The sequence below is a fragment of the Eleutherodactylus coqui genome, chromosome 1 (assembly GCF_035609145.1).
Source record: "Eleutherodactylus coqui strain aEleCoq1 chromosome 1, aEleCoq1.hap1, whole genome shotgun sequence".
NCBI classification, from domain to species: domain Eukaryota; kingdom Metazoa; phylum Chordata; class Amphibia; order Anura; family Eleutherodactylidae; genus Eleutherodactylus; species Eleutherodactylus coqui.
This window is the reverse complement of record NC_089837.1, coordinates 95,863,937-95,886,073: the sequence shown is the minus strand read 5'-3', so window position 1 is coordinate 95,886,073 and position 22,137 is coordinate 95,863,937. Positions and strand designations below refer to the sequence as shown.

The 22,137-nt window shown below is 43.9% G+C and overlaps 1 protein-coding gene across 1 annotated transcript in view; it reads left to right on the top strand.

The window, feature by feature from the left end:
• UBXN7 (UBX domain protein 7) overlaps positions 1-19,099 on the top strand; it is a 30,048-nt gene extending 10,949 nt beyond the window's left edge. The window contains exons 5-11 of the mRNA XM_066598136.1: positions 2,008-2,120; positions 6,426-6,572; positions 8,881-8,971; positions 9,079-9,206; positions 9,446-9,875; positions 15,865-15,944; positions 18,131-19,099. Of these exons, the coding sequence (XP_066454233.1) occupies positions 2,008-2,120; positions 6,426-6,572; positions 8,881-8,971; positions 9,079-9,206; positions 9,446-9,875; positions 15,865-15,944; positions 18,131-18,292 (1,151 nt within the window). The 3' untranslated portion in view covers positions 18,293-19,099. The remainder of the gene's footprint in view (positions 1-2,007; positions 2,121-6,425; positions 6,573-8,880; positions 8,972-9,078; positions 9,207-9,445; positions 9,876-15,864; positions 15,945-18,130) is intronic.
• The last annotated feature ends 3,038 nt before the right edge of the window (positions 19,100-22,137 follow it).

Sequence of the window (22,137 nt, the reverse complement as noted above, 5' to 3'; positions counted from 1 at the left end):
TGTTTGGGACTGTATTTGCAAGATGTAAGCGGCAATTCCATAGTGTATATCATTGTTTAAACTATTTTCTTAGTGGCAGCAGTTTGACGGCAGAGGGAAGCTGAACTGCCTGTCATCTCTCATTGAGCTCTTTGCTAAAAGTGTAGTTGTTAGACATTGGCCCATAGCTACCAATCTTTGCACAAGTTTTAATTTTTGCTGCTCTTAAAATGAAAGCTGCATTGTGATTGGTTGCTATGTGCAACAAAGACTTTGTCTCTTAAGGCCTATTTACACGCAAAGAATCTTTCAAACGATTGAAAGATTGACAGTTTTAGCGATCGTTTTGCATAAAGTGTTAATGGACACTAATGTCCATTAACACTTTATCAGCTTCATTTTCATGAAAAGGGGCCTCCGGGAGCTGTTTGCAGAGTACAGCATGTGGTCTGAGCTGTGCACACAGCTCCGTTGTTCTCGCATTGGCTGTCGGCAGAATACAATGTAATCTCTTGACTCCTGTGCAGAACACCGCGTACGGTCCCTGTTATCTCTCTCTCCGGCTAAACAATAGATTTTGAGCTGACCTTAAAATCATTGTTCAGACAAGTGAACAATGGCAGCGTTCACATGCAACAATTATTGCTCATATGCCAGTGTTTGAATGAATTTTGAGTAATTGTTGCGTGTAAATAGGCCTTTAGTCAGTTTAGGCTTCTGTATAGGACTTGAAAAGCTGCATGTTTAAAAATGTTGCAAGAAACCCCTTCCACTGCAAAAATATAACAATTGCTTAAAGTGATTGTTTAAAAACTCTGTTAAAGGGTGGTGGGTGCGGACATCTGAGAAGCATTGCTTACATGTTGTTCCTGGGCCCCTCCAGTCCTACTGCTTTGGTCCACAATGCTGTTGTTTGTTTCCATGACTGCAGATGTGAATTGTCTGGCTGTAGCAGTCACATTGGCCTAAAATCGTTGGCTACAGTGGTATACAGCATGAGACCGCTGAGGCCAGTGACTGGCTGCAGGTGTCGTATGGATATGCGGACACTTTACTGCAGCCATGTGAACCGGTAAGGAGAACTGGAGCGATGGAGCTGGAGCAGCTCAGGATTAAAGAGCTAAGTGAGGCTTCGTTTATTTTCTCACATTCTTTCCCACCTTATTGTCTTTTAAGCAGAGTTTTAGAACAACTTAGAAAACCCCTTTAATAACGCAGAAATATTTGTGTGCGCCCATGTGGTATGGGGAATTGCTCTGAACATAGACTTTCATGCCACTTTTAAAATATTTGCTGCTGCTGTTACATTGTGGCCTCTGGACAATCTTTGCAGTTAAAGGGGTTGTCCCGCGCCGAAACGGGTTTTTTTTTTTTTTTCAATAGCCCCCCCGTTCGGCGCGAGACAAACCCGATGCAGGGGTTTAAAAAAAAAAAAACGGATAGTACTTACCCGAATCCCCGTGCTCCGGTGACTTCTTACTTACCTTGCGAAGATGGCCGCCGGGATCTTCACCCACGGTGGACCGCAGGTCTTCTCCCATGGTGCACCGTGGGCTCTGTGCGTTCCATTGCCGATTCCAGCCTCCTGATTGGCTGGAATCGGCACACGTGACGGGGCGGAGCTACGAGGACCAGCTCTCCGGCACGAGCGGCCCCATTCAGAAGGGAGAAGACCGGACTGCGCAAGCGCGTCTAATCGGGCGATTAGACGCTGAAATTAGACGGCTCCATGGAGACGAGGACGCTAGCAACGGAACAGGTAAGTGAATAACTTCTGTATGGCTCATAATTAATGCACGATGTACATTACAAAGTGCATTAATATGGCCATACAGAAGTGCTGAACCCCACTTGCTTTCGCGGGACAACCCCTTTAAACTTTTCTATGTATTACATTTTGATGATGTGCATCATATCAGAAATATGCTTTGTCTGCAGTAGATCTTGCTGTTACATGCTTATGTATAAAATCAGAATGGAGCTTTGTCAACTTTCACATTTCTAATTTTTCCTAAATCTCGTTTACAGTCCGACAAGAACAGGAATTGCGTAACGGAGGAGCAGTCGATAAGAAATTAACTACCTTGGCTGATCTATTCCGACCACCTATTGACCTCATGCATAAAGGCAGTTTTGAGACAGTAAGTGTTTGCCTATTTACTCTGGAATTCCAAAGTGGTCTGAAATTGGTGCTGTGTAATGCTGATTTCTGTACACTGTTAATGAGCCACTAATATTTTACTTGAAATATAAGCCTTACCTCGAAAATAGGCCATAGCTGAAGAAAAAAAATAAGAAGTAAAGTGCTGTCCGTGGCTCCGCTACAGTTTCTCCCTGGGTCCCTGGCACTTGTCGTCGTCTTCTCTTCTGGCCTGGTATTGAAAAATCCCCGCCTCCTGGAAGTGCTAGCTGTGATTGGCTGATGCTTAGCCAATCACAGCCGTTCATAGAGTGACTCTGGCCAAGTGTCAGCCAATCGGAGGCAGTGCTTCCAGGAGGCAGGGGTTTTTTAATCCTGTGCCAGAAAAGAAGACTACAACAGTTTCGGGGAATACAATGCGACCGGGCTTACAGCGCTTCTTGGGTGATGTGTTTTTTATTTTGTTCTTTTTCCCCCCGCAGTTAGGGCTCAGATTAGGGCTTTGGCAGTAGGATTTCCATCTGCATAGATCAGATTGCAGCTGTAGCCCATAGCAGTCTGTAGGAGGAGAAAGATCTCACTGTCATTCTGCCTATATTTTGAGCAATCCTCTTTGCGTGTAAATGGGGCTTAAGATTTAAACCGCTCAATACTGCTGTGCAATGTCCTCCATGCTGCAGCTGTGTTTGTGTCTGTCTCCCTATCTTTCTCCTTCCTTCTCAGCTGTAATCTGATCTGTCTGTGTCTGCAGGCATTTTTCTCTAAGATGCATTACAAAGTTTCTAATTGTTTTTACTATTGATTTATGGGGGAAAAAAATTTACAGCTTTAGTTATTCTTTAAACTTTCTTAGTACATATAGTTTTCCATACCTCTGTCTTGGTTTATCCCATTGACTTGTCTCTAAGCTAGATCAGCGAGTGCTTCTACAAATGCAGAGTTATTACTCTATTTTTGTAGAGGGGTGTAACTATGAGAAAGTAAGATGCCAGTCTGTAGGGAAACTTTTAAGGAGTGCTGAAATAGAATAAAAACATGATAATAGCATAGGCAGTTCTGCTATTACACATGTTATTTTTCTGATTTCAGAACACCTTAAAAGGAGAAGTAATGTAGTAAAAGAAGAGATCCAGAGAGGACCCTTTAACGTCTGTGTCGGAGTGCACCCCGTAACCATAAATTGTGAGTCGGGCTCCTCATCTCTAACTTTATGCACATTTCTATTTAGCTGATGTAGATTGCAAATTAATGTTTTGGAGGGCATCGCTTAGGAGGATGTTCTCAAATGACGTTTCTACTCAACGTTTAGTGTGTACAATAGCGGTCCATTATCAGATGGAGACCAAAATTGTTCTTTTCGTCTCCGTATTGCTGTTTTCCATTGGTAATTTTATGTTTGTTTCGTTTTTGTTTTTTTTTTTTCTTTCCATTTTTATTTTTTACAGAATAAAATAGTATAGTAGACTACGCTGCTCCAGCCTGTAGTCTGGTAAATTGATCTAACGAAGGCCGTTATGGTCAATGGCATACATCACTAGCCTCCGTTAAACGCATATCTTGGGTAGCTACTGTGATATTACTGCCCATATATGGACAGTTATGAGCACACGGAATGCCTTATGGCCACTTCTCCTGGATGATGATGCAAACTTTACAGCTTGCTAGAGCTACCATTTGTGGGGCCAGAAAGTACATAAATCTGCATATCAGCTAGTTACTGTACTGACTTCGCTGATATGCAGGGGCTCTTTTCCCAGACTGTTCTGCGTGCACGCACAGCGACATAGGTATTTTTCACACCGTTCCTGCAGCATCTGTCTATTTCTGAGTCTGCAGCTTGGTGAGGAAAAGGGTTAAGCTTGGGCAACTGAATTCCATTTAAGGGAATAAGGTCTGAGGCAGATCTCTCTCAGGTCATGTAACTTATCTGTCTGCAATGCGGCATCCCTGGGAATGCGAGCCAGCTGTGGCGTAGACCAATGGCATAAACAAGATGGCAGTCACGGGTGGCTCTGTGATCTTTCTCTCCACAAAATGGCTGCTACAGAGGCCACTGGATTTGGAGTTTAGCTCGACTAATGCCAAGGGGTTTTGTCACGGGTGACGCCAGCACCTTTAGGTGGTAAACTCTTAACAGATGAGACGAAATAATGGAGACGAGTCCATGGCCTTTTGTTGCAAACCGAAGGTACACAGTTTACGAAAGTCTCTTTTAAGAGCAAATGTTGTGAGGCAAAGCAAATACAGATTTTCTTGTCTTTTTACATACTAAAAGTTCAGCGTTTTGTCCTATTTTCAAAGAACTGTTAACAGTTCTCTTCAAAGCACGCTCTCTGCTTAGAATTCTTTGTGAACCGGATCCCCGTTAGTCCCAGTTATCTGCGGGTTGTACTCAATAGAATACCATGAGGTCTGTGTCTGTAATGAAGGCTGGGGTGAGGCTGTGCGTTCCCTGCTCTTTATTTCAGTGTAACGGGCTCGTAACGCACACTGTTTGTGGCAGCATCCCAACCTATTCTCCTCCACACTGCACTGGTATTTAGACGCGTCGGGAGCTGCTTGCCTTCCAGCTACGTCTCTCCTTCTCCTCACTCTCCCTCTGACTGACTTCCCGCTCAAACTGCTCCGACTGAAAAACTGTAACTCTTCCCCATATCCCGACTTGCACTGCGCTCTTTTCCTGGGCTTGGTCTCCTAAGGAGTACATAAATGGGAATTTTTAAGTACCAGTGACTGTGTGACATCCTGTGGGACCTTCGGGGCCACTACAGAGGCGTCCTATGAAGTACTGGGAGGGGGAATTGGATGTAGTGATTGGTAGGTCTCTTCTGTCTATAGCTGAGAGCTTGTGCTGTATTGAGGGGTGGGGTATGGGTAACTTATTCCACTGTATGCCTGTATAGTGGGATATGTCATAACCTTCTGTTAGAGGTTTACATTAGGAGGGGTCATGATGTATAATTGTGACATAAGACTTAAAGGGGTTGTCCCGCGCCGAAACGGGTTTTTTTTTTTTTTTTTTAACACCCCCCCCCCCCCCCCCCCCACCGTTCGGCGCGAGACAACCCTGATGCAGGGGTTAAAAAAACACACCGGGTAGTACTTACCCGAATCCCGGCGGTCCGGCGTCTTCATACTCACCTGCTGAAGATGGCCGCCGGGATCCTGTCTCTCTGTGGACCGCAGGGCTTCTGTGCGGTCCATTGCCGATTCCAGCCTCCTGATTGGCTGGAATCGGCACGTGACGGGGCGGAGCTACACGGAGCCGGCATTCTGCACGAGCGGCCCTATTGAAGACAGCAGAAGACCCGGACTGCGCAAGCGCGGCTAATTTGGCCATTAGAGGCCGAAAATTAGTCGGCACCATGGAGACGAGGACGCCAGCAACGGAGCAGGTAAGTATAAAACTTTTTATAACTTCTGTATGGCTCATAATTAATGCACAATGTACATTACAAAGTGCATTAATATGGCCATACAGAAGTGTATAGACCCACTTGCTGCCGCGGGACAACCCCTTTAACTCGTGGTATGAACGAAGCCTTAGACCCCCTTCATACGGGCATATTTGAGCAATATGCAGTGAATAAAACCCATTGATTTCAATGGGTTTATTAACCTGCACGTATTTTTCCTGTTCATTTTGGTCGTGCAAAAAGAAAATGCAGTGTGCTCTAATTTCCTGCACGTTTGCACTCCCAAAGTCCCCGTAGAAGTCAATGGGGATGTTTGATACGCTAGGAGATGCTTGGAAAAACACATCTGGAACAAATTAGCCATTTCAGTCGGTGTGTCTTGTTTGCAGGACGCAAATGAACATGCCTTGGGGGGGGGGGAAGTACAGTAAAATGCACTTCTTCGCATGCAAAACATCACAGCAGCCATTTACTTACCAATGTACTAATACAAGAGGGCAGGTAAAAGCACCACATGCCTCAACATGCAGACAGCCAAGCTGCTAATCCAATTATAGGCAATCATTGGCTTAAAGGGGCTTTACAAGATTTTACAAAGTGTATATGACAAAGTATCAGTCCGTAAAGTAGAAGAATGGAACAGTTGCTTAATAGTTACGCTTTCTCACTGCGACCCTTTTGGGGTTAAACGTTAATTACTACACTTCACCCCATTTCCAGGTTACCCAACTGCAAATACGACGTTTATCGACTATAGTGTCACGAGCTATAGTACAACCAGGAAACTGACTTTCTATCACTATATTTTCGTCTCAATACGTTCTCTGTCAGTTTATCAGTTGTAATGTGTCGTTTCCACCCCCCCCCCCTCCCTTTTTTTTTTGTTCCAGGCGAAGGAGTGCGGGCAGCTGAAGAACAAGTGGCTCATGATCAATATCCAGAATGTGCAGGATTTTGCTTGTCAGTGCTTAAATCGGGACATTTGGAGTAATGATTCTGTGAAGTCGCTAATACGGGACCATTTTATATTTTGGCAGGTAAGTTCCCTCCACTAGGCCGTGAGTGGCTTAAAGGGGTTGTCTCGTGAAATCAAGTGGGGTTCAGCACTTCTGTATGGCCATATTAATGCACTTTGTAATATACATCGTGCATTAATTATGAGCCATACAGAAGTTATTCACTTACCTGCTCCGTTGCTAGCGTCCCCGTCGCCATGGATCCGTCTAAATTCGCTGTCTTCTGGCGTTTTTAGACGCGCTTGCGCAGTCCGGTCTTCTCCCTGGTGAATGGGGCCGCTCGTGCCGGAGAGCTGGTCCTCGTAGCTCCGGCCCGTCACGTGTGCCGATTCCAGCCAATCAGGAGGCTGGAATCGGCAATGGACCGCACAGAGCCCACGGTGCACCATGGGAGAAGACCCGCGGTGCATCGTGGGTGAAGATCCCAGCGGCCATCTTGCTAAGGTAAGGAAGAAGTCGCCGCAGCGCGGGGATTCGGGTAAGTACTAAACGGGGTTTTTTTTTTTTTTAACCCATCCCTTGGGTTTGTCTCGCGCCGAACGGGGGGCCTATTGAATAAAATGAAAACCCGTTTCGGCGTGAGACAACCCCTTTAATGCATAAAGGGGGTGTTAGCCAAATCCAGAAGTGAAGAGAAGTAGAAGTCTGCCCTTTTTATATTTCCTGAAATCGCCTCAGCGAACGATCACACTATGTCACGGTTTGCTCGGGCGTTCATTTTAAACACAGATAAATTGTGTTTGTTTGTTTGTTTATTTATTTTTTTAAACTCGTTTTAGTGAGAATATAAAGCATATTAAATACTCAGTGACAAACCTGAGTGTAACACAGTTCAAAATTACAAAACTGTTGCAATTACTTAACACAGTATATATTGTGTAACATAACAAATTTCAAAAACTACTTTGTAAAATTCTGGATATGATCACCATTCCCATGAAGGGCTAAATGGCACATGGATGGGCTGAAGATCCCATTTGGTCCACCAATTGCTGAAATGCGTTTTGCGTGTGGGTTGTGGTTGATGAGCCGCACCAAATTGGGAATTTATAAAAATTTATCTGGGCACTTTCTATTTTATGTCCTTTTTTTTTCATATGGGAGACTAGAATTGACTAGGTTACGCCATTGGGGAAGCATCGGGGGTCTCCTATCTATCCAGCGCAATGCTACAGCCTTCCGCACCAAAAACAGCACTTTGTTTGAAAAATGCGGGTATGGAATTGCCACTCTTCATACAGTATACCTAGCAGACATACAGCGGGGTTTGGTGGAAGCGTTACCCCCAATAGTTGTCCCAGGAATTCTGTAACCTCCGTCTAGGAGGAGTATGCCCTCGGACAGCTCCACATCAGGTGGTTAAAGTTAGCGTTGGGTGTCTGACAGCGATGACATTGTATGTTGGGGTGTTTTGTCTTTTTTAACAGGATTAATCAGTTGTTCAATTTACTGTAGCAGTAAATGTGAACAATCACTATTTATACCAGATGATTAGCAAATAAGCATGAAAATCATCATTAGTTTGCAAAAAATGAACGATTAGAACTAATTATGGTTCGTTTGTTGGCCATGTTTACACTGTATGACTATCTGTCAAACTTCAATAATTTAGCATTTTTGGGGAGGAAGGGGGTGGGTTTGACCAATAATAATTCCATGTAAAAACACCTTTTATACGTAACGTGTATGTAAGCTTATAGAGATGTAGAAACAAAAAAAAAACCTAATCTATTATTTTATTACTATTAATGGCTGTGGTTTACGTCTCAAGATTTTATTAAAGGGGTTCTGAGTCCTTTTTTTCTAAATGTAGTATAGTTTTTATAAACCCAAATTAAACAGTTTTTAATCCTCTATAGTCCAGCAGTGTTGCTCAGGATCTTCCCATTGGGGTTTGACTACTTCTGGAGTCTTTCCTGATGGATGCCACTTTACAGGCATTCAGCAGGATCAATTGCCCAAAGGCTCCCATATTTTTAAATGTTCCATACATCAGCAAAAACATATAGAAGCCCAACGCGGACATATGGATACATTATGTGCTGGGAGCTTTCCCAGTGCAAATGCACATTGTAGACTGCAGTGTGAAAGCCTTAGATGTGCCTGAATACACAGACGTACAGCATTGATTTACAGGGAAGCTCCAGAAAGACTAATGTTTAGTCTTTCTGGAGCTTCCCTGTAAAATGTTTTGGATAACGCTGGGAGTTGTGTGCCTGACTACTTGGTGTCCTCCTCTGTGTAGAAAGCTGATGATGGGACCTTCATGCAATCCAATCTGTCCGCTCTAATACTAACATGTCCTTATTTCAACATTATGTGTTCACAGGTTTATCACGACAGTGAAGAGGGACAGCGATACATTCAGTTTTACAAGTTATCAGATTTCCCATATGTCTCCATATTAGATCCTCGTACAGGTGACTGCACAGATGTTAATCTTGTTCGTTGTTGTTTTTTTGTTTTTTTAACTCTTTCCTTTACATTCTTTGACTCTCCTTATTCTCTTTTTTTTCCCCCAAAAAAGGCCAGAAGATGGTTGAATGGCAAAAATTAGATGTTAACTCCTTTTTGGAGCAAGTTACAGGATTTTTAGCAGAGCATGGCCAGCTTGATGGACTTTCCAGCAGCCCACCCAAAAAGCGATTGCGATCTGTAAGTACTTCATGAAGCTCAAGTATTTAGGCATATAGTTATATAGTATAGGGGAGTCTCTGTAACAGAGAATGAAGAGTGACTTTCATAAACCCAGCCCATCATTGCATCACATGAACGGCCATTTATTTAATGTAATGGTACAAATGGGTTTACTAAAAAAGGGGTTCTCTTTATTTTGTGTATGGACTTTTAATGCTACTCCTTCAATTCACATTAATGCTCTTGCTGTCCTCCAGGAAAGCCTCATCGATGCAAGTGAGGACAGTCAGTTGGAAGCAGCAATACGTGCCTCCTTGCAAGAAACCCATTTTGACTCTTCAACCAGTAAACAAGCCACTCGATATGAGGAGGAGTCGGACACCGAGCTATATTCTGGCAGTGAAGAGTTTATCTCCGTCTGTGGCTCGGATCGCGAGGAAGAAGAGGAGGAAAGGCCGCCGGAGTCGTTACCAGAGCAGGAGATTCCCAGCAGTAGATCTAGGAAGGCAACATCTAAAACCGTCAGTCACAGGAAAGATGATTTAAGTCGAGCAGAGCCAGTTGTGGAAGTAGAAGACTCCTCAAACCACCAGTTGCTACCTGAAAAAACTCATACAGATTCTCAAGATATAAAAGACAGTTTAGGGAATGATGAATCCTCAGAAGACTGTCCAGATACTAGTAACGGTTCGTACTGCACCATATTCTGTGTCTGCATTTATCATCTGTTACCAACCCATTTTTATACTAGTTCTCATTTCTGAAATCAAGGAGCATGGCTTTCTTATACAATTAAACTCGTCAAACTTTAAAGTTTCTAAAGGAAGAGATTTGGGTCTCTTAAAAAAATGTTTAAAAATGCTGAGTTACCAGTAGCGTTACACCCAGCACCCCCTAAGGCCTCATGCAGACGGCCGAGTCGGATCCCGCTGCGAGAATTCTCGCAGCAGGATGCAACCTGTGCCCCGCCATTCACCTTATACTCGTCCGGCGTCTTCTCTCTCTGCACTGCGATGTGCCGGCTGGCGCACAGCCGCACATGCGCAGTACAGAGCTGGCACGTCGGCCGTGACGTTTCTGTGCGGGCCTCTGAAGTGTCCCGAGTTTTCACGCGGTCAAATCGCGCCTGTCTGCATAGGTTTGCATTATCTAATGCAGTCCTATGGCAGCGTGCATGAACGGAAATTCTGCAGGAAATCCCACCGTGGAATTTCCACCTATGTATATTTACCCTAAGGCTGGCTGGGTTTACACGCTGCGGAATTTCCATGCGGACCCCCCCGCACGTAAATTTCGTTGCATTTTTAAAACTGATACTAAGCAGCAAAGTGCACGAGATTTGCAAAAATTTTGTTTACACGCTGCTGACAAGCCGCGCGGAATTCAAATCTATGACATGTCAATTTTGGTGCCGTTTCCACTGCGGGCTCTCTTCTCTCTATGGGGAGATATTTCCTGCGGAATTTCCGTGCAGTCCCACTGTGGACAATCCGCGAGATTTCCATCTTGTGTAAACCCAGCCTAACAATTGCTTTGCAGCCCTAGTTGAAGTGGAAAGTATATTGCTAATTAAGTACTAAACAGTATAGGTGCCTTCACATGGAACGATTATCGCTCAGACTCCTGCCATCCAGCGCTTTCACTTCTCGTTCGTCGTTCAATTTCTACATGCAGAAACTGAACGATGTAGTATTCTGTGTAAGAAGTCAGTCATTCACTTAAGAATGACTGTCTGCTCTGCCTCCATTCACTACTGCGCCTCCAATAAGTCAGCGATGTGCGTTCCTGTGTAGAAGCACAAGAGTGATTATCGCTGGCATTAGCTGTCTGGCATCTGTTGGCTAACAGATCGTCCCGTGTAAAAGCACTCTATACCTGGACCCTCAGTAGTCCTTTCTGACCTTTTTTGAGGGCAGACTACAGCACCAGTTAGCTGCACCTAATTTATTGAGAGACATGTGACTAAATCTGACTAGACTTGCACTATAATTTACGCCTGTTTCTGGTGTAAATTACAGCAAATGTGAAGTCAAATGACCTCACGCTGAGCCCCTCCTCTTTCTCAGAAAACTGGCAGAAGGGATGTGAAACTTCAAAAAAGTTGCAGTTTTTGCACAAAAACAGAAATTTGTAACACTTTCATATTACTATTAACTAGAATGTAAAACTGCAGAACTGGGCTCTTGTTTTTTCTTTTTGTCTTAAATTAAAAAGAAAAGGAAAAACCCTCCAAAAACTATATATAGCTATAGATGGATGGATATATAAATGTAGAATATAGATCTAGAATTTCTTCTGTGTGCCCCAAGAAATTGGTCAGGTTACCCCTTATTCTCAAAAACCTGTGTTTGGCTGTTAGAAAGTCAGTTGCACATCAATCCTCGCCCCACTGGCCTACAGTGGGGTGAGGCATCAGGGGGCAATCGGACAGAAATTAGCTCCCGTCACAGCACTGTAATTAGTTTGTTTCAAATCCCTGCAGACTGACCGGTGGGACAAGTGTTTTTTTCTTTCTTTTTCTTTTTCTTCACCTGTTCACCTTGGCACTGCTTTCTAAGTTTTGGGATGTGTTCACATGTGGCATATTTTTTGCAGTCGCAAATCTGCACTAAATGGTTCATATTTTGGTGCAGATTTCACCTTTTCAAATGCAGGGGTCAAATCCATGTCAAAATTTTACTTCCAACAGTAGATTTTGGTGCAGATTTGCAGCATATTTCCACTGGGGATATGCAATACGTGTGAATGTAGCCTAAGGCCTCTTTCACAGGGACGACGGCTATAAAATCACGTCCGTCTATCTGTCTGGGTCCTGCTGCTCTCTGGAGCTCCGCCTGGCATCCTGCAGTTCTCGTTTGCCCACAGAAGATCACTTCCTGGTTGTGGGATTAAAAAACTCTGCCTCCAGGAACCAAAGTGAGGAATGTGATTGGTTCATCCAGCTCTGCATTGATTGGCTGAGCTATGTTTAAAGAACCAAACACTTTGTGGAAGCTGGATTTATTAAATGACCAATCCATGCTGTGGCTCAATTTATAAGTCCCGCCTCCACAACGTGATTGGCTGAGCAGAGTTTGAAGAACCAATTAATGCAGAGCTGGATGAACTAATCCACACCCCTCACATTGGTGCTACTCAGCCACTCTGAGCCATCGCTTACTGGAGGCAGGATTTTGGAATCCCGCAACCAGGAAGTGATCATTTGTGGGTGAACGAGGACTGCAGGACACCTGGCGGAGCTTCAGGAAGCGTCAGGAGAACCCGGACCGAGCCGGCTAGTAAGTATCCCAGTTTTTTTTTTTTTCTTTTCAGGGAATGCAGCTAGGGCTTATTTTAAGGGTAGGGAAAATGCATCGCATGAAAATCGCTAGTTTTGTGAGATGCAATAAACAAGGAGGCTACGTAGGGAAATGTGGGCTACAAAAAAATCACAAATCCCTCAAATATTGAGCATGCCATTTTTATTTTTTTTTCGCAACATGGCATCAGATAAAACATTGCGAATGTGAAGGAACCAATTGGAAAGCATGGGCTTCACAAATATGCGAATTGTAGCACTGTCGCATCACGAGAAAATCGCACGATTTTGTTTGCTCGTACAAAAGCTGTTGAAGTACTTAGCACATAGCAGAAATGGTGCGGATTTGCAGCAGACTTCACCCTTTCGGTTTTAAAGAGTGAAATCTGCTGTGGATCCGCTTTAAAAATTGTGTCAAAATTCACACCAAATGGTGTGACTCCGCACCACAAAATATGCTGTGGATTTTGGTGCTGATCGCCACCAAAATTCGCTACGTGTGAACATTCCCTTAGTGACTCTTTTAATTTGCGTTTGATTTGAAGAAGCAGGCATTTCCTATAGAATATGTAATAGACTTCACCTAGGGGCGTCTATGTAATCTCTTTAATTGGTTGGCCACTTCATAGTGATGAGGGGGGGGGGGGGAGCTTTCACTCAAAGGTTTCATTTTACTTTTAAGATGACTGTTCCAATAGGTAAGCAGCCCTGGCCTGGATCCCTCTCTGCATAAAGTAGTCAGGTGTATAATGCTGTATATGACATCGGCCTTATCCGGTTCAGGCACTTCTATGTCATGGACAAGTAAAATGTAAGATTCTTTCACACGGACCAATGACCGGGAACAAAAGTTTGTTAGAATACTAATTTTCTGGGTCGTTGCTCCATTCATTTCAATGAGGCTGATAGTCAGCTGTATCCATCAGCCCCATTGAAATGAATGGAGCAGCACCACCTATGTTAGGTGATTAAGTCTATTGTGATACATCCCTCTTTAACCATGAGCTGACTTTTAGATTAAGACTGTGTGTCCCAGCTATACAAGGTTAATCTTGCTCCTACTTAATTCTATAGACTGGGCACGTTTTTACTGTATACAGGGTATGATCCCATGTGACCACTGCTAGGACTGTAGCAAGGAAAGCTTACTCTAAGTGGCCTGCTTCTGCCTTAATAGTAGCACATCTTCCAGAAAATAATCAACTGTAGTCCCAAGGAGATTCGAGTATCGATTTGTGTTCAGTCCCTTGAATGAACGAAATAGGTCCATGCATGTATCACGACAGGAGGCGGCCACTTCAAGTATGCTTTCCTGACTTAAGTCACAGCAGTGGTCTCACAAAACCTGGAGAGACGTTCAGCTTCTTACATGCTACTCTTCATCTTTGCTCTGTCTTACAGGGGCCACAACACAAAATTGAAATCCATGTCCTGGGACCCTTTAGGGCCTATGTGCCATACCATAGTGTAGTGCATGCATGCCATCCTATTAAACTATGCTATTGTTACATCAGTATAGGACACCAGTCTTGAGTATAGCATTGAATCAGTATATTTAACTACACCCTGTATAGAAGTTTTTACCATTCCGGATTTTTCTCTCCCCTAAATCGTGAACCTAAACCATGAGGATGGCATAAGAAGCGATGGAGGTGGCTGAAATTGTATTTTGGGCAGAAGCACACAGTCCAGCCATCAAGTACACTCCGTAGAGTGGGCACTGCACAAAGTCTTTACGGACATATGCACCAGATGTGGATCTGATGGCGTCCAGACTCAACAGTCAGCTCCCAATGTTTGTGTCACAGATTCGAGACCCTTAAGCCAAAGCGGTGGACTCCCTAGCGATACTGTGGAATCGGTTCTCCTTGTATGGCTTTCCGCCAACTACCCTAAATTCACAGCTCCTCATGAAGGCAAAAATGGAGGGTATTCCAAATGATCTTCCTAGCGCCGGACTGGCCACGTCGACCTTGATATGTTGATCTGGGGTGTTTCCTGGTCGACGCACCCTGGCTTCTTCCGCTCGGACAGGATCTGCTGTGGCTGGGCCCAGCATTTCATCCACATTTACATGCACTACATTTGATGGCATGGCTGTTGAATCCACAGTCCTAAAGACCCATTTAGACAGTACGAACATCGAGCAAATGATGCCCGACACTCGTCCCTGCATACACTCCCTCTCGTGCTGTTACACGGGAGCTAGTATCGGTGGCTCGCTCGGAGCGGCCAGCAGGGGGTTGGAGAGGCTACAGGAGATTTCACTCCTTGCGCTCCCCCGCCCCTCTCCATTGACTTAACATATCGACCATTCAGTGTAAATGGCAGCCGTTCAGTATTGAACGGCCGCTATGTTAAGTTAATGGAGAGGGACAGCAGAGCGCGAGGAGTGAAATCTCTTCCAGCCTCCCCGCTGTGAGGCAGCGATACTAGCTCCTGTGCAGCAGCACAAAAGTGAGTATGTGTGGGGACGAGTGTCTGGCATCATTTGCCGAACATTCGTCCCATCGAAATGGGGCTTAACTCTGCAGCTGTTTGTTGACCCCCATTGTTTAGACTATGCTTAAAGGGGTTGTCCCGAGGCAGCAAGTGGGTCTGTACACTTCTGCATGGCCATAATAATGCACTTTGTAATATACATTGTGCATTAATTATGAGCCATGCAGAAGTTATAAAAAGTTTTATACTTACCTGTTCCGTTGCTGGCGTCCTCGTCTCCATGGTGCCGACTAATTTTCGCCCTCCGATGGCCAAATTAGCCGCGCTTGCGCAGTCCGGGTCTTCTGCAGTCTTCTATGGGGCTCCGTGTAGCTCCGTGTAGCTCCGCCCCGTCACGTGCCGATTCCAGCCAATCAGGAGGCTGGAATCGGCAATGGACCGCACAGAAGAGCTGCGGTCCACGGAGGAAGAGGCCATCTTCAGCGGTGAGTAGAGAAGTCACCGGAGCGCGGGGATTCAGGTAAGCGCTCCGGTGAGCTTTCTTTACCTCCCTGCATCGGGGTTGTCTCGCGCCGAACGGGGGGGGGGTTGAAAAAAAAAAAAACCCGTTTCGGCGCGGGACAACCCCTTTAAGGCCAAGAAACTCTCCCTCTCGAATCTACAGTAGGACATGGAGATCCTTTTTCAGATGGTGTTGGCAACATCCTCTCTGCCCCATGCATTTTCCCATACCCAGAATTTTTCTTCTTCCAAGAAGGTGTAGATATGGGATTGAGCCTTAGCTGCTTTAGAAGGTGGTAACATGCAGCTAAAATACACTTGTGTGAGTGAGCCCTAACATTGAGGGCTTTGACTGGGCTGATTACCAGGTATCTTTGTCCTCCAACTGGAAATCTTGTCTTATAATTTATTTCCTGTGTTTTGTTTTTTTTCCAGGTCCCAAAGCAAAGCTCATGTTGCGATACCCAGATGGCAAAAGGGAACAGATTTCATTACCAGAAAAGGCCAAATTAATGGTACGTATATTAGATAAGGTGTGGTTTAAGGAGTTATTGAAGGGAATGGGACAAGTCTGTAGTACTCGCTATAATTACGGTGTTTAAGTATAAATCGGTGGTTCTTCAGTTGTAGACATTGAAGAGGCTGCTCTCACCAGCGCCACAGCTGCAATCGGCTGATTAGTGGGATTACTAGTGACAGACCCCCACTCATCAGATATAATGGCCCATTATGAGGTGAACCCTCAATTTTAAAAGGCTGTAAAACCCCTTTAACTACATGATGTAAAAATGCATCAGAATGAATCAAGCTGTTTAGATATAGCTGATTTTTCTTTAAAAAAAGTAATGGCAGTTACTCCTAGTATCAAGATATTTTGTACATATTGTGCAAAATCATACAAGTTGTGATGCTCTTAACCCCTTAGGCCTCATGTCCACGGGGAAAATCAGATCCGCTGCAGATTCTCAATGGAGAATCTGCAGCGGGTCCCTCCTGCCCCGCGGACATGAGCGCCGAAAATAGCAATTTAAAAGCATTTACCTATCCGTAGCGGGCGGGGACGCTCTGCTCTTCCTCACGGCCGGATCTTCATTTTCGGCCGGCGGATGAATTCCTGACGCCGGCGGCACGTCGCCGGCACGTCGTCGACGTGCCGCGCGCATGCGCCGGGCACATCCGCCGAGCCGAAGCAAGGGAGATGCGGCCGTGAGGAAGAGAAGAGCTTCCCGGACCGCTGCGGGTGAGTAAATGCTTTAAATTCCTATTTTAGGTCTCCCGCGGATCCGGACGGCTTCCATAGGCTTCAATAGAAGCCCGTGGGAGCCGTCCCCGCGGGAGCCCCGCATGAAAATGGAGCATGGTCCAGATTTTTTCATGCTCCATTTTTTTTAAAATCACTTTTATTGACGATCCGCGGGTATTTATGTACCCGCGGGTGGTCAATGCATCCCTATGGGGTGCGGATCCGCGTGCAGGTAATCCGCTGCGGATCCTAAATCATATTTTCCCCGTGGACATGAGCCCTTAGAGCTACAGGACATACAGTTACATCCTGAAGCTGCAGGATATGTATGAAGGGGTTGATCTCGCTCCATGCATCGTGGCAGCTGGCTGTTTCTTGCAGCCGTCCGCAACAGCTCTGAGCTGTTAACCCTTTAAATGCCTCAGTCAATTCTGACAGTGGCATTTAAATCCCCTGACCGATGTTCGGGGGTCCTGTATGGCCTAAAATAAAAAGATATATATTTAAAAAGTTTTACTAACTATGTAAAATAAAGTAATATGTTTAAAAAAAAAAAAAACTATTGCCCTACAAAAGTACATACTTGGTATTGCTGCATCTGTAAAAGTTTGATCTATAAAAGTAACGCATTATTTACCCCGCACGGTGAACGTTGTCAGAAAGAAAAAGAACGCCAGAAATGCGTTTTTCTGGTCACCCTGTCTCCAAAAAGAAAAATGCAATAAAAAGCGATCAAAAAGTTGTATGTCTTCTAAAATGGTTCCAACGCAAACCACAGGACATCCTGCGGAAAAATAAAAAAGCTGTTGCACACAGAAGATGGCGGCAGAAAATAATTTTTAAATTGAATCTCCTTGAAAAAAAAATACGAGTTGTACAGCACAAAAAATGTTTGATACTGTAGTAATCGTGCGGACCCATAGAATAGTTATATCTGTTTTGTTGCAGTATGTGAGTTGTAGAAACTAACCGAAGAACCAAAAGATGTTGTAATTTTCATTTTTTCCCCCATTTCTCTCCACTTAGAATTTTTTAAAAGTTTTTCAGTACATTATATGGTTTGTTAAATAGTACTATTGAAAAATACAACAGGTCCGGCAAAAAGCAAACCCTCATACAGTGACGTAGATGGATAAATGATTTACCTTTTTTTTAAAAAGGGAGGGGGACCAAAATGGAAAAACTAAAAAAGCTTGAACCCTAAGGGGTTAATTGGATTCTCCAGTTTTGAGGCACATGAGGTCATATGTCAATCATTTAATTCAAAATTTATTTTGCATTTCAAAAAGGGGCCACGGACTGGAGCCAAAGGTCCCTGAGGGTCTTGGGCATTTGGTAAATAACCCAAGACTATAGCCTTGTTCCGCCTTCTTGGGTGATGGGGCTATACGGGTTATGTAGGTAAAGGTTTGACCAATCCAATGTGTTTTCAGTTACTGTGTTCTCCTCTTGTCTCAGGCTCTGGTTAAGCATGTGCAGCAGAAAGGATATCCAAATGAGAGGTTTGAGCTGCTAACAAACTTTCCACGACGGAAGTTATCACACTTGGACTATGATATCACGTTACAAGAAGCCGGATTATGTCCTCAAGAGACTGTGTTTGTGCAAGAAAGAAATTGACCAACCTTCCATCCGGTTCACCTCCCTGTGACTTTGCCACTCCTAATAAGAAATTTATTTTTTCTTCTGTTTTTTTAATTTTTGTTTCATCCTTTAATGCAAATTACTTGGGAATGGCAAGTGTTCGTGACCTACGGTGGTTGGCCTCATTTGAGAGATTTTAGTGCTGTGGTGATTAAAGGAACCATAAGGGCAGTTTTCACTTTTTGCAATATTTTTTTTTTTTTCTCCAACATACTGGAAAAAGCAGCCTCTTCCTCCTGATGCCATTAACTCCCATCTATTTTAGGAAGGTCACAGACAAGTTGGTGTTTTTTTTTTTTGTTTTTTTTTTTATTTCTTCAACGTTCCATTGCTCATGTTCATTTGGAACTTTCAGGGGTAGTTCCATCAGTGACTCTTATTTATTGCTTTTTTTTTTTTTCTTTTCAATTTTTATATATTATTTTTTTTGTTTGTTTGTTTTCAGAAATGACAAAGCATGTTCTGTTTCATTTAAGACCCCTGTCTTCACACATTTGACATGATGATTCTGAAACCGACCAATTGTAACTTATTTGTCTTTGAACATAATAGAACATACCAGTGATACTGGAGGCAGCCATGTCTACAATTCCTGAGATTGCACCAACTGCCTCACCCATATCGCTAGTTTTGAGAGTTTTTACGGGTTTTATCGGGAAGACACCAAAAATGGGTGTCTAGTTAAGATTTACCATGTCATAATTTTTTTTTTTTCTTCCATATGCAATATTACTTTTCAGAAAATGTCACGCCATAATCGAATAAATTTTTACAGTAAAAATCCTTATAATGTGGCATTTATGGAACTCGGCTATTCCTATTTCATGTTTTGAAGTTCTGGGTGGTTATAGAAATGTCTTTTTATATGTAAACTTCACAGTCAAGAAATCCATGAAAAACCAGAATAAAATGGCATATTCTACTATTAGGCTATAGCTATGGTGTAGCCTAAGGCCTTAGTCACATGGGCGTTTTTTCACGCGATTTGCGCATCGCATGACGGATGCGCATGCGCAAATCGCGTGACCGGCGCCCAAAAATCGGCCCAAAAATCGCCCGAAAATCTGCTCCTAGCCGCGTTTCATTAGAAACGGGCCAGCGCTGTCCAGCGCATTGCATTCAATGGAGACGGCAATACAGCGGCTCCATTGAATGCAAGCGCTGCGGGCGAGTGTGGGATGAATTGTCGGGAAGGGGTTAAATATATAACCCCTTTCCTGCAATGCATCCTGAAAAGTGAAAAAATAAAAAAAATGTATGTACTTACCTGCTCCCGGCAGCTGGAGATCCCGGCGGCCGGCCTGCAGTGGGTGTGAAGGGGGTGTGACTCAGGCTTGCCCCTGATTGGCTCAGCGCTGAGCCAATCAGAAGCAAGTCTCAGTCACACCCATTCATGAATTCATGGATTGGCTGAGGCTGATTGGCTCAGGCTGATGAATTCAATGGGCAAACATCGTTCTTCTCTGCCACAGCTGTTCCAGCTGTGGCAGAGAAGAATGATTTATCTTCTATATGTTCTCATTGGGGTCGGCGCTGCTGCCGCCGGCCCCATTGAGCGCATATAGAGAAGAGAACAGGAATCGCAGATAGGTGCGATCTGCGATTTCTGTTCTCTAATTTATCGGACGAGCGCATAAAAAGCGCTCATGTGTCCGATACCATTGCAAAGCAATGGTTTTAAAAAATCGCCGGACGCATGCGCATGCGCAAATCGCGGCAATAAACGCCCGTGTGACTGAGCCCTAATAGTAGAATATGCTATGATATATAGTGATAATATAATTTTTTTTTTTTACATTTTTATCACTCCCCCATCCAAAATTTCAGAATTTATTTTACTGTTGAATGCGCCTTAATTTCACAAATCCATACACTATTTCTATACAAGTAGTGTACAGTCTACCCTGATTGTCTCCAAAGCCGCTGGCTCCCCCACCCACCCACCATAGGCTGAGGAGCAGGCACCAGTGCAGGAGCTAGCACAGCTGCCAAACAGGCATAATGTCTTGAACCCTAACTGTGGGTCTGATGGCTGATCGTTGTCAGGATACACTCCAAATAGAGAGTGCACAGAATCGCCCATAAGAGTAGCAGGTGCATAGAAGTAGAAAAATTTTAAAATTCCAGTGCACTAATTAAAAAAAATAAATAAATAAAAAAAAAAAAAAATCTATTTCATTACACCCTTGATATCAAAAAGATAGAAAACTGCTTACATGGTTTAAATCATATAGGTTGTTTCCTTATAGCATGTAATTTAACAAAACTGAAAGCTTGATGTACTCTGCAGAGAACCAGAAGGGTACACCTCCAGAGATGGTCAACCCTACTCGACAACTTGCATGAGGGTGCCTACGGCCTTGCAAAGGTTAAAATCCATGGCATAAGTTGACACGCTGCGGATTCCATGTGGAGTCTTTCTGCTCTGTGCAGATGACTTTTAATATAAATCAATCTCCTCCACAGAGCTGGTACTGTAAATGGTGTGGATATTCTGCAACATGTATACATTCCATATGAAGGTACCCTTAGTAATCCGTTCCAAGTGCTTTGTTTTAAGCATGTGCATTTTGGTTTTCCAGCACTTCACATAGCAGCTTAATCTGAGCGCAATCTGGGGATTTGGAGAACAAGCCATCACTCCAAACATTTGTCATTCCTTTTTAAAAGGGTTTTACCATTACTTAACTGCTTCACAGCAACTCTGTCCTTCCTCTGACAAGGCCATGTGACTGCTGCAGCCAATCACTGGCAACAATAGTGACTTTCTATAGGCAATGATTGTCTGCCGCAGTCAATGTCCTGGTCAGCAGCAACCGAGAAGGACACCGTGGTTGTGAAGCAATTTTAAGTTGGGGAAAACCCTTATAAGCAATTTCATGAAAAAAAAAACTTGTGCAGTGTGGCAGAGGGGTGTTATTCTGCCGATAGTCTGCTGCCATTGGGGAATGTAGCTGAAATGGAGGGGTGTACTTTGTTCTCTACAATGTTTAGATAGATGGGGCTTTCCATAGTAACATCTCTATGATTGCCAGGACCTAAAGTTTCCCAGCAGAATATTGACTAGGGCATCACCCCACATTACTAGCTTGTCTTTTTCCTATACTGCACCCTGGTGCTATCATCCCCGGGTATGTCTCTCCTTGGGGAGAGCACCTTGTAGGTGTGAGAAGACATAAGGCTCTGGGAAACTTTATATGCAAATGAGAAGATGGAACAATGACTGGGAATAAAAGCCAAAGCCATTCTGTTCTCCAGAAGGAAAAGATAACCGTGTACAGACAGGCTCTTTCAGGCTTCAACCCCCTCACCCCCACCCTTCTCCACATGGTTCTCTCCTATCCAGCAGGAACTGTTAGCAACTTTGGGTACAGAAGCTCTTCTGTGGCATCGGAGCAGATAGACTAGCCCTCGCTACTATTAATGAGCCTTAGGTGTCCATGACTCTTTCAAACTGTTCAGCTGTTGTCCTTTTCTTGTACGAAATTTGGTAGGTACTAACCACTACGTTTCAGGAGCACCCCAAAAGGCTTGCTGTTTTGGGGTTGCTCCAACCTTGCCTTTATAATTTGTCACATACTCAAGTCTTGACACTTGCTCACTTTACTCTTTCCAGAATATCAACTTTTAAGAACTAACTTACTGCCAAATGCGTCCCACCCCTTAATAGGCGCCATTGTGATGTGGTGATCTGTGTTTTTCACTCCACCTGTCGGGTTTTAATGTTAAGGCTGATTGGAATACATATATTCCAAAATTTTAGGTGCAATTTTTAACTTGTATTAAGCCAACTAATCGGTATTGTAATGTTAGACTAGCGC